At 60.2% G+C, this 12970-nt stretch overlaps 2 protein-coding genes across 4 annotated transcripts in view; one reads left to right on the top strand and one right to left on the bottom strand.

Moving 5' to 3' along the window:
* The window catches only part of slc8a4a (solute carrier family 8 member 4a), a 903507-nt gene that overhangs the window by 675915 nt on the left and 214622 nt on the right, over window positions 1-12970 (top strand).
* Window positions 1-12970, bottom strand: part of LOC140399870 (sodium/potassium/calcium exchanger 3-like) — a 224263-nt gene that overhangs the window by 133780 nt on the left and 77513 nt on the right. For all 3 annotated transcript variants that reach the window (XM_072489337.1, XM_072489336.1, XM_072489335.1), the window contains one exon: window positions 8107-8229. In XM_072489337.1, coding sequence (XP_072345438.1) covers window positions 8107-8229 — 123 coding nt within the window. The remainder of the gene's footprint in view (window positions 1-8106; window positions 8230-12970) is intronic.

Raw genomic sequence — 12970 nt, 5'->3', positions numbered from 1 at the left:
AGGTCACGCTGGCCGGGAAGGGCTGGAAAACCCCACCCGCTTGCTCCTAACACACGCCAAGCGCACACCGTCCTGGGGCCGATAGTCGTCCCTCAGCCGAGATCGCCGCAACAAGAAAAGGGGGAAACAAGCACGGTCATTAACAGGCCACCCTTGGGACCTTGCTATGCGGCAATTGGCCAAACGGTCACCGTTCCTCAAAGGTGTTTGGTTGGATGCGTAGGTGCCCCCGTGGATGTCCCGAGGAGGTGAAAGTTGTTGGCGGGGAGGAGGGGTGACACATACGACCCTCTCTCCTCTTCCTTCGCTGGTACCAAGCCCAGCCAGTTACGAGCTGCCATGACAACGGTCGGACAGGCCTACTTAATTTGGCTCCAAACGAAGCCTGTGGCCGAACCCTGACCCCTGGCACTGTCAGGTGAGTAAACTGATGACTGGGGGAGGTGGGGGGGGAACCAATCTAACAAAATAATCTCCGAGTGAGGAAAATAACAGGATCAATGGAATAGGACGGAAGAAATTGTGTTAACTCCGGGGAAGCCTACATCTCCAGACGCTGAATCGATGTGATCACTGTGACAGCAGGGAGGGCAGGGGTTTGATTGTTTTTTACTGGTTCCGGCAAGATGCAATCGTTCGGGGGGCCCACCGGCTCACCGGCTGCTGAAACCTTCACGCAAGCTATGGCCACCTCCAGCGGACTTCTGGTCTGTCAGCCGCATTCTACACTGCCTACCGAGCAGTGGCGAGGGGGCTGGAGGAGGTGACAGAGACAGGGAGGGTTGCAGGGGCTGGAGGGGGTCACAGAGATAGGGAGGGTTGTCGGGGCTGGAGGAGGTTACAGAGATAGGGAGGGCTGTGGGGGCTGGAGGATGTTACAGAGATAGGGAGGGTTGTTGGGGCTGGAGGAGGTTACAGAGATAGGGAGGGTTGTAGGGGCTGGAGGAGGTTACAGAGATAGGGAGGGTTGTAGGGGATGGAGGGGGTTACAGAGATAGGGAGGGTTGTCGGGGCTGGAGGAGGTTACAGAGATAGGGAGGGTTGTAGGGGCTGGAGAAGGTTACAGAGATAGGGAGAGTTGTAGCGGTTGGAGGAGGTTACAGAGATAGGGAAGGTTGTAGGGGCTGGAGGGGGTTACAGAGATAGGGAGGGGTGTAGTGGGCTGGAGGAGGTTACAGAGACAGGGAGGTTTGTAGGGGTTGGAGGGGGTTACAGAGATAGGGAGGGGTGTAGAGGCTGGAGGAGGTTACAGAGATAGGGAGGGTTGTAGGGGCTGGAGGAGGTCACAGAGATAGGGAGGGTTGTAGGGGCTGGAGGAGGTTACAGAGATAGGGAGAGTTGTAGCGGTTGGAGGAGGTTACAGAGATAGGGAAGGTTGTAGGGGCTGGAGGGGGTTACAGAGATAGGGAGGGGTGTAGTGGGCTGGAGGAGGTTACAGAGACAGGGAGGTTTGTAGGGGTTGGAGGGGGTTACAGAGATAGGGAGGGGTGTAGAGGCTGGAGGAGGTTACAGAGATAGGGAGGGTTGTAGGGGCTGTAGGAGGTCACAGAGATAGGGAGGGTTGTAGGGGCTGGAGGAGGTTACAGAGATAGGGAGGGTTGCAGGGGCTGGAGGGGGTTACAGAGACAGGGAGGGTTGTAGGGGCTGGAGGAGGTCACAGAGATAGGGAGGGTTGTAGGGGTTGGAGGAGGTTACAGAGATAGGGAAGGTTGTAGGGGCTGGAGGGGGTTACAGAGATAGGGAGGGGTGTAGGGGCTGGAGGGGGTTACAGAGATAGGGAGGGTTGTAGGGGCTGGAGGAGGTTACAGAGATAGGGAGGGTTGTAGGGGCTGGAGGAGGTTACAGAGACAGGGAGGGTTGTTGGGGCTGGAGGAGGTTACAGAGATAGGGAGGGTTGTAGGGGCTGGAGGAGGTCACAGAGATAGGGAGGGTTGTAGGGGTTGGAGGAGGTTACAGAGATAGGGAGGGCTGTGGGGGCTGGAGGATGTTACAGAGATAGGGAGGGTTGTTGGGGCTGGAGGAGGTTACAGAGATAGGGAGTGTTGTAGGGGCTGGAGAAGGTTACAGAGATAGGGAGAGTTGTAGCGGTTGGAGGAGGTTACAGAGATAGGGAAGGTTGTAGGGGCTGGAGGGGGTTACATAGATAGGGAGGGGTGTAGTGGGCTGGAGGAGGTTACAGAGACAGGGAGGTTTGTAGGGGTTGGAGGGGGTTACAGAGATAGGGAGGGGTGTAGAGGCTGGAGGAGGTTACAGAGATAGGGAGGGTTGTAGGGGCTGGAGGAGGTCACAGAGATAGGGAGGGTTGTAGGGGCTGGAGGAGGTTACAGAGATAGGGAGAGTTGTAGCGGTTGGAGGAGGTTACAGAGATAGGGAAGGTTGTAGGGGCTGGAGGGGGTTACAGAGATAGGGAGGGGTGTAGTGGGCTGGAGGAGGTTACAGAGACAGGGAGGTTTGTAGGGGTTGGAGGGGGTTACAGAGATAGGGAGGAGTGTAGAGGCTGGAGGAGGTTACAGAGATAGGGAGGGTTGTAGGGGCTGGAGGAGGTCACAGAGATAGGGAGGGTTCTAGGGGATGGAGGAGGTTACAGAGATAGGGAGGGTTGCAGGGGCTGGAGGGGGTTACAGAGACAGGGAGGGTTGTAGGGGCTGGAGGAGGTCACAGAGATAGGGAGGGTTGTAGGGGTTGGAGGAGGTTACAGAGATAGGGAAGGTTGTAGGGGCTGGAGGGGGTTACAGAGATAGGGAGGGGTGTAGGGGCTGGAGGGGGTTACAGAGATAGGGAGGGGTGTAGGGGCTGGAGGGGGTTACAGAGACAGGGAGGGTTGTAGGGGCTGGAGGGGGTTACAGAGATAGGGAGGGTTGTAGTGGCTGGAGGAGATTACAGAAATAGGGAGGGTTGTGGGGGCTGGAGGAGGTCACAGAGATAGGGAGGGTTGTAAGGGCTGGAGGAGGTTACAGAGATAGAGAGGGTTGCAGGGGCTGGAGGGGGTTACAGAGATAGGGAGGGTTGTAGTGGCTGGAGGAGATTACAGAAATAGGGAGGGTTGTGGGGGCTGGAGGAGGTCACAGAGATAGGGAGGGTTGTAAGGGCTGGAGGAGGTTACAGAGATAGAGAGGGTTGCAGGGGCTGGAGGGGGTTACAGAGATAGGGAGGGTTGTAGGGGCTGGAGGAGGTTACAGAGATAGGGAGGGTTGTAGGGGCTGGAGGAGGTTACAGAGACAGGGAGGGTTGTTGGGGCTGGAGGAGGTTACAGAGATAGGGAGGGTTGTAGGGGCTGGAGGAGGTTACAGAGACAGGGAGGGTTGTAGGGGCTGGAGGAGGTTACAGAGACAGGGAGGGTTGTAGGGGTTGGAGGGGGTTACAGAGACAGGGAGGGTTGTAGGGGCTGGAGGAGGTTACAGAGATAGGGAGGGTTGTAGGGGCTGGAGGGGGTTACAGAGACAGGGAGGGTTGTAGGGGCTGGAGGGGGTTACAGAGATAGGGAGGGTTGTAGTGGCTGGGGGAGATTACAGAAATAGGGAGGGTTGTGGGGGCTGGAGGAGGTTACAGAGATAGGGAGGGTTGTTGGGGCTGGAGGGAGTTACAAAGATAGGGAGGGTTGGAGGGCTGGAGGAGGTTACAGAGATAGGGAGGGTTGTAGGGGCTGGAGGAGGTTACAGAGATAGGAAGGGTTGTAGGGCTGGAGGAGGTTACAGAGATAGGGAGGGTTGTAGGGCTGGAGGAGGTTACAGAGATAGGGAGGGGGTGGAGGGGAAGGAGGAGGTTACAGAGATAGGGAGGGTTGTAGGGACTGGAGGAGGTTACAGAGATAGGGAGGGTTGTGGGGGCTGGAGGAGGTTACAGAGATAGTGAGGGTTGTAGGGCTGGAGGAGGTTACAGAGATAGGAAGGGTTGTAGGGCTGGAGGAGATTACAGAGATAGGGAGGGTTTTAGGAGCTGGAAAAGGTTACAGAGATAGGGAGAGTTGTATGGGAAGGAGGAGGTTACAGAGATAGGGAGGGTTGTAGGGGCTGGAGGGGGTTACAGAGATAGGGAGGGTTGTAGGGGAAGGAGGAGGTTACAGAGATAGGGAGGGTTGTAGGGGCTGGAGGAGGTTACAGAGATAGGGAGGGTTGTAGGGGCTGGAGGAGGTTACAGAGACAGGGAGGGTTGTTGGGGCTGGAGGATGTTACAGAGATAGGGAGGGTTGTAGGGGCTGGAGGAGGTCACAGAGATAGGGAGGGTTGGAGGGGTTGGAGGAGGTTACAGAGATAGGGAGGGCTGTGGGGGCTGGAGGATGTTACAGAGATAGGGAGGGTTGTTGGGGCTGGAGGAGGTTACAGAGATAGGGAGGGTTGTAGGGGCTGGAGGGGGTTACAGAGATAGGGAGGGTTGTCGGGGCTGGAGGAGGTTACAGAGATAGGGAGGGTTGTAGGGGCTGGAGAAGGTTACAGAGATAGGGAGAGTTGTAGCGGTTGGAGGAGGTTACAGAGATAGGGAAGGTTGTAGGGGCTGGAGGGGGTTACAGAGATAGGGAGGGGTGTAGTGGGCTGGAGGAGGTTACAGAGACAGGGAGGTTTGTAGGGGTTGGAGGGGGTTACAGAGATAGGGAGGGGTATAGAGGCTGGAGGAGGTTACAGAGATAGGGAGGGTTGTAGGGGCTGGAGGAGGTCACAGAGATAGGGAGGGTTGTAGGGGCTGGAGGAGGTTACAGAGATAGGGAGAGTTGTAGCGGTTGGAGGAGGTTACAGAGATAGGGAAGGTTGTAGGGGCTGGAGGGGGTTACAGAGATAGGGAGGGGTGTAGTGGGCTGGAGGAGGTTACAGAGACAGGGAGGTTTGTAGGGGTTGGAGGGGGTTACAGAGATAGGGAGGGGTGTAGAGGCTGGAGGAGGTTACAGAGATAGGGAGGGTTGTAGGGGCTGGAGGAGGTCACAGAGATAGGGAGGGTTGTAGGGGCTGGAGGAGGTTACAGAGATAGGGAGGGTTGCAGGGGCTGGAGGGGGTTACAGAGACAGGGAGGGTTGTAGGGGCTGGAGGAGGTCACAGAGATAGGGAGGGTTGTAGGGGTTGGAGGAGGTTACAGAGATAGGGAAGGTTGTAGGGGCTGGAGGGGGTTACAGAGATAGGGAGGGGTGTAGGGGCTGGAGGGGGTTACAGAGACAGGGAGGGTTGTAGGGGCTGGAGGGGGTTACAGAGATAGGTAGGGTTGTAGTGGCTGGAGGAGATTACAGAAATAGGGAGGGTTGTGGGGGCTGCAGGAGGTCACAGAGATAGGGAGGGTTGTAAGGGCTGGAGGAGGTTACAGAGATAGAGAGGGTTGCAGGGGCTGGAGGGGGTTACAGAGACAGGGAGGGTTGTAGGGGCTGGAGGGGGTTACAGAGATAGGGAGGGTTGTAGTGGCTGGAGGAGATTACAGAGATAGGGAGGGTTGTAGGGGCTGGAGGAGGTTACAGAGATAGGGAGGGTTGTAGGGGCTGGAGGAGGTTACAGAGACAGGGAGGGTTGTTGGGGCTGGAGGAGGTTACAGAGATAGGGAGGGTTGTAGGGGCTGGAGGAGGTTACAGAGACAGGGAGGGTTGTAGGGGCTGGAGGAGGTTACAGAGACAGGGAGGGTTGTAGGGGTTGGAGGGGGTTACAGAGACAGGGAGGGTTGGAGGGGCTGGAGGGGGTTACAGAGATAGGGAGGGTTGTAGTGGCTGGAGGAGATTACAGAGATAGGGAGGGTTGTAGGGGCTGGAGGAGGTTACAGAGATAGGGAGGGTTGTCGGGGCTGGAGGAGGTTACAGAGATAGGGAGGGTTGTAGGGGCTGGAGGAGGTTACAGAGACAGGGAGGGTTGTAGGGGTTGGAGGGGGTTACAGAGATAGGGAGGGTTGTAGGGGCTGGAAGAGGTCACAGAGATAGGGAGGGTTGTAGGGGCTGGAGGAGGTTACAGAGATAGGGAGGGTTGTAGGGGCTGGAGGGGGTTACAGAGACAGGGAGGGTTGTAGGGGCTGGAGGGGGTTACAGAGATAGGGAGGGTTGTAGTGGCTGGAGGAGATTACAGAAATAGGGAGGGTTGTGGGGGCTGGAGGAGGTTACAGAGATAGGGAGGGTTGTTGGAGCTGGAGGGAGTTACAAAGATAGGGAGGGTTGGAGGGCTGGAGGAGGTTACAGAGATAGGAGGGTTGTGGGGGCTGGAGGAGGTTACAGAGATAGTGAGGGTTGTAGGGCTGGAGGAGGTTACAGAGATAGGAAGGGTTGTAGGGCTGGAGGAGATTACAGAGATAGGGAGGGTTTTAGGAGCTGGAAAAGGTTACAGAGATAGGGAGAGTTGTATGGGAAGGAGGAGGTTACAGAGATAGGGAGGGTTGTAGGGGCTGGAGGGGGTTACAGAGATAGGGAGGGTTGTAGGGGAAGGAGGAGGTTACAGAGATAGGGGAGGGTTGTAGGGGCTGGAGGAGGTTACAGAGACAGGGAGGGTTGTAGGGGCTGGAGGGGGTTACAGAGATAGGGAGGGTTGTAGTGGCTGGAGGAGATTACAGAGATAGGGAGGGTTGTAGGGGCTGGAGTAGGTTACAGAGATAGGGAGGGTTGTCGGGGCTGGAGGAGGTTACAGAGATAGGGAGGGTTGTAGGGGCTGGAGGAGGTTACAGAGACAGGGAGGGTTGTAGGGGTTGGAGGGGGTTACAGAGATAGGGAGGGTTGTAGGGGCTGGAAGAGGTCACAGAGATAGGGAGGGTTGTAGGGGCTGGAGGAGGTTACAGAGACAGGGAGGGTTGTAGGGGCTGGAGGAGGTTACAGAGATAGGGAGGGTTTTAGGAGCTGGAAGAGGTTACAGAGATAGGGAGGGTTGTAGGGGCTGGAGGAGGTTACAGAGATAGGGAGGGTTGTGGGGGGCTGGAGGAGGTTACAGAGATAGGAGGGTTGTTGGGGCTGGAGGGAGTTACAGAGATAGGGAGGGTTGGAGGGCTGGAGGAGGTTACAGAGATAGGGAGGGTTGTAGGGGCTGGAGGAGGTTACAGAGTTGGAAGGGTTGTAGGGCTGGAGGAGGTTACAGAGATAGGGAGGGTTGTAGGGCTGGAGGAGGTTACAGAGATAGGGAGGGGGTGGAGGGGAAGGAGGAGGTTACAGAGATAGGGAGGGTTGTAGGGGACTGGAGGAGGTTACAGAGATAGGGAGGGTTGTGGGGGCTGGAGGAGGTTACAGAGATAGGGAGGGTTGTAGGCTGGAGGAGGTTACAGAGATAGGAAGGGTTGTAGGATTGGAGGAGATTACAGAGATAGGGAGGGTTTTAGGAGCTGGAAAAGGTTACAGAGATAGGGAGAGTTGTAGGGGAAGGAGGAGGTTACAGAGATAGGGAGGGTTGTAGGGGCTGGAGGGGGTTACAGAGATAGGGAGGGTTGTAGGGGAAGGAGGAGGTTACAGAGATAGGGAGGGTTGTAGGGGAAGGAGGAGGTTACAGAGATCGGGAGGGTTGTAGGGACTGGAGGAGGTTACAGAGATAGGGAGGGTTGTAGGGCTGGGAGGAGGTTACAGAGATAGGGAGGCTTTTAGGAGCTGGAAGAGGTTACAGAGATAGGGAGGTTTGTAGGGGCTGGAGGGAGGTTACAGAGACAGGGAGGGTTGTAGGGGCTGGAGGAGGTTACAGAGATAGGAGGGTTTTAGGAGCTGGAAGAGGTTACAGAGATAGGGAGGGTTGTAGGTGGGCTGGAGGAGGTTACAGAGATAGGGAGGGTTGTGGGGGCTGGAGGAGGTTACAGAGATAGGGAGGGTTGGTGGGGGGCTGGAGGAGGTTACAGAGATAGGGAGGGTTGTGGGGGCTGGAGGAGGTTACAGAGATAGGGAGGGTTGTGGGGGCTGGAGGAGGTTACAGAGATAGGGAGGGTTGTAGGGGCTGGAGGAGGTTTACAGAGATAGGGAGGGTTGTAGGGGCTGGAGGAGGTTACAGAGATAGGGAGGGTTTTAGGAGCTGGAGGAGGTTACAGAGATAGGGAGGTTTTAGGAGCTGGAAGAGGTTCTGGCTCTAACTCTCCCCCTCACTCTCTCACCAGCCCCCCAGCACACCCCCACGCACACCACTCCCCCCTCCCGCTGTGGACAGAGAGAGACTGGTCCGGGGGGAATCCCCAGGGGAGCTGGCTCACCTGGCAGAGTGCAGTTCCTTCCCGAGCTGTTGGTCTCCCCGCTGGCTTGTCCCAACAACCGGCGACCCAGCCAGGGCTCCGGCCCTGCCCCTCCCAACGCCCGGGGGCTGGACTCTCTGCAACCTGCACATGGGAGACGAAGGGGTGGCAGACAGTGTTAGTGAGACCAGCTCACGCCTCACCCAACCCCCCCCATCCCTCACCCCCCTCACCGTCACCCCCCTCACCCTCACCCCCTCCTCACCCCCCCCCCCACCACCTCACCCCCCCACCCCCCTCACCAACCCCCTCACCATCCCCCTCAGCGTCACCCCCCTCCCTCACCCCCCCCCCTCACCCCTCACCCCCCCTCACCCTCACCCCCTCACCCTCACCCCCTCCTCACCCCCCCACCACCTCACCCCCCACCCCGCTCACCACCCCCCCTCACCGTCACCCCCTCCCTCACCCCCCTCACCCTCACCCACCTCACCCTCACCCCCCTCACCCTCACCCCCCTCCCCTCAACCCCCCACCACCACCTCACCCCCCCACCACCTCACCCCCCTCACCCTCACCACCCCCCTCACCACCCCCCCTCACCGTCACCCCCTCCTCACCCCCCACCACCTCACCCCCCTCACCCTCACCACCCCCTCACCACCCCCCCTCACCGTCATCCACCTCACCCTCACCCCCCTCCTCACCCCCCCCACCACCTCACCCCCCCCACCCCCCCCTCACCACCCCCCTCACCGTCACCCCCTCCCTCACCCCCCCACCCTCACCCCCCTCACCCTCACCCCCACCTCACCCCCCCCACCCCCCTCACCACCCCCCTCACCACCCCCTCACCCTCACCCCCTCCTCACCCCCCCCACCACCTCACCCCCCCACCCCCCTCACACCCCCCCCTCACCAACCCCCCCTCACCGTCACCCCCTCCCTCACACCCCCTCACCCTCATCCCCCTCACCCTCACCCCCCTCACCCTCACCCCCTCCCTCACCCCCCCACCACCACCTCACCCCCCCCACCACCTCACCCCCCACCCCCTCACCACCCCCCTCTGACCCCACCCACACTGACCCAACACTGACCCCACATTGACCCCCACACTGACCCCACGCACACTGACCCCACCCACACTGACCCCACCCACACTGACACCACACTGACCCCCACACTGACCCCACCCACACTGACCCCACCCACACTGACCCCACCCTCATTGACCCCACACTGACCCCACCCACACTGACCCCACACTGACCCCACCCCACACTGACCACACACTGACCCCACCCACACTGACCGCACACTGACCCCACCCTCATTGACCCCACACTGACCTCACACTGACCCCACACAGACCCCACACTGACCCCACCCACACTGACCCCACACTGACGCTACCCACACTGACCCCACACTGACCCCACCCACACTGACCCCACACTGACCCCACCCACACTGACCCCATACTGACCCGACCCACACTGACCCCACACTGACCCCACCCACACTGACCCCACACTGACCCCCACACTGACCCCACCCACACTGACCCCACACTGACCCGACCCACACTGACCCCACACTGACCCCACGCACACTGACCCCACCCACACTCACCCCACCCCACACTGACACCACACTGACCCCACACTGACCCCACCCACACTGACCCCACACTGACCCCACCCACACTGACCCCACACTGACCCCACCCACACTGACCCCACACTGACCCCACCCACACTGACCACACACTGACCCCACCCACACTGACCGCACACTGACCCCACCCTCATTGACCCCACACTGACCCCACACTGACCCCACACAGACCCCACACTGACCCCACCCACACTGACCCCACACTGACGCTACCCACACTGACCCCACACTGACCCCACACTGACCCCACCCACACTGACCCCACACTGACCCCACCCACACTGACCCCATACTGACCCGACCCACACTGACCCCACACTGACCCCACCCACACTGACCCCACACTGACCCCACACTGGCCCCACCCACACTGACCCCACACTGACCCGACCCACACTGACCCCACACTGACCCCACCCACACTGACCCCACACTGACACCACCCACACTGACCCCACACTGACCCCACCCCACACTGATCCCACACTGACCCCCACACTGACCCCAACCACACTGACCCCACACTGACCCCCACACTGACCCCACACTGACCCCCACCCACACTGACCCCATACTGACCCCACACTGACCCCACACTGACCCCACCCACACTGACCCCACACTGACCCCCCCCACACTGACCCCACACTGACCCCACACTGACCCCACCCACACTGACCCCCACACTGACCCCACACTGACACCACACTGACCCCACACTGACCCCACCCACACTGACCCCACCCACACTGACCCCACCCACACTGACCCCACACTGACCCCACCTACACTGACCCCACACTGACCCCACACTGACCCCACCCACACTGACCCCACACTGACCCCCACACTGACCCCACACTGACCCCACCCACACTGACACCACACTGACCCCACACTGACCCCACACCTGACCCCACCCACACTGACCCCCACACTGACCCCACCCACACTGACACCACACTGACACCACACTGACCCCACACTGACCCCACACTGACCTCACACTGACCCCACCCACACTGACCCCACACTGACCCCACACTGACCCCACACTGACCCCACACTGACCCCACACTGACCCCACCCACACTGACCCCACCCACACTGACCCCACACTGACCCCACCCACACTGACCCCACACTGACCCCACCCACACTGACCCCACACTTACACCACCCACACTGACCCCATACTGACCCCACACTGACCCCACCCACACTGACCCCCACACTGACCCCACACTGACCCCACACTGACCCCACCCACACTGACCCCACACTTACACCACCCTCACTGACCCCACACTGACCCCACACTGACCCCACACTGACCCCCACACTGACCCCACCCACACTGACACCACACTGACCCCACCCAAACTGACCCCACACTGACCCCACACTGACCCACCCACACTGACCCCACCCACACTGACCCCACCACTGACCCCACCCACACTGACCCCCACACTGACCCCACCCACACTGACCCCACACTGACCCCACCCACACTGACCCCACACTGACCCCACCCCACACTGACCCCACACTGACCCCACACTGACCCCACACTGACCCCACACTGACCCCACCCACACTGACCCCACCCACACTGACCCCCACACTGACCCCCACACTGACCCCACCCACACTGACCCCACACTGACCCCACACTGACCCCACCCACACTGACCCCACACTGACCCCACCCACACTGACCCCACACTGACCCCACACTGACCCCACACTGACCCCCACCCACACTGACCCCAACACTGACCCCACACTGACCCCACCCACACTGACCCCACACTCTACACCACCCCCACACTGACCCCACACTGACCCCACACTGACCCCACCCACACTGACCCCACACTGACCCCACACTGACCCCCACCCACACTGACCCCACACTGACCCCACACTGACCCCCACCCACACTGACCCCACACTTACACCACCCACACTGACCCCACACTGACCCCACACTGACCCCACCCACACTGACCCCACACTGACCCCACACTGACCCCACACTGACCCCACCCACACTGACCCCACACTTACACCACCCACACTGACCCCACACTGACCCCACACTGACCCCACCCACACTGACACCACACTGACCCCACACTGACCCCCACCCACACTGACCCCACACTGACCCCACACTGACCCCACACTGACCCCACCCACACTGACACCACACTGACCCCACCCACACTGACCCCTCACTGACCCCACACTGACCCCACCCACACTGACCCCCACACTGACCCCACACTGACCCCACCCACACTGACCCCCCCAACCCACACTGACCCCACACTGACCACACACTGACCCCCACCCACACTGACCCCCACACTGACCCCACACTGACCCCACCCACACTGACCCCACACTGACCCCACCCACACTGACCCCACACTGACCCCACCCACACTGACACCCACACTGACACCACCCACACTGACCCTACACTGACCCCACACTGACCCCACCCACACTGACCCCACCCACACTGACCCCACACTGACCCCACCCACACTGACCCCACACTGACCCCACACTGACCCCACCCACACTGACCCCACCCACACTGACCCCACACGGACCCCACACTGACCCCCACACTGACCCCACCCACACTGACCCCACACTGACCCCACACTGACCCCACCCACACTGACCCCACACTGACCGCACACTGACCCCACACTGACCCCACCCACACTGACCCCAACACTGACCCCACACTGACCCCACCCACACTGACCCCACACTGACCCCACACTGACCCCACACTGACCCCACCCACACTGACCCCACACTGACCCCACACTGACCCACACCCACACTGACCCCACACTTACACCACCCACACTGACCCCACACTGACCCCACACTGACCCCACCCACACTGACACCACACTGACCCCCACCCACACTGACCCCACACTGACCCCACACTGACCCCACACTGACCCCACCCACACTGACCCCACACTGACCCCACCATGACCCCACCCACACTGACCCCACACTGACCCCACCCACACTGACCCCACACTGACCCCACCCACACTGACCCCACACTGACCCCACCCACACTGACCCCACACGGACTCCACACTGACCCAGGCATTAGGTGATGATTTGTCTTTGAGTGTCAGTGTGAGGGTGGGGTGAGAGT

Source organism: Scyliorhinus torazame, chromosome 24 (assembly GCF_047496885.1).
Source record: "Scyliorhinus torazame isolate Kashiwa2021f chromosome 24, sScyTor2.1, whole genome shotgun sequence".
NCBI lineage: Eukaryota > Metazoa > Chordata > Chondrichthyes > Carcharhiniformes > Scyliorhinidae > Scyliorhinus > Scyliorhinus torazame.
This window is presented reverse-complemented; position numbering and strand designations above follow the sequence as displayed.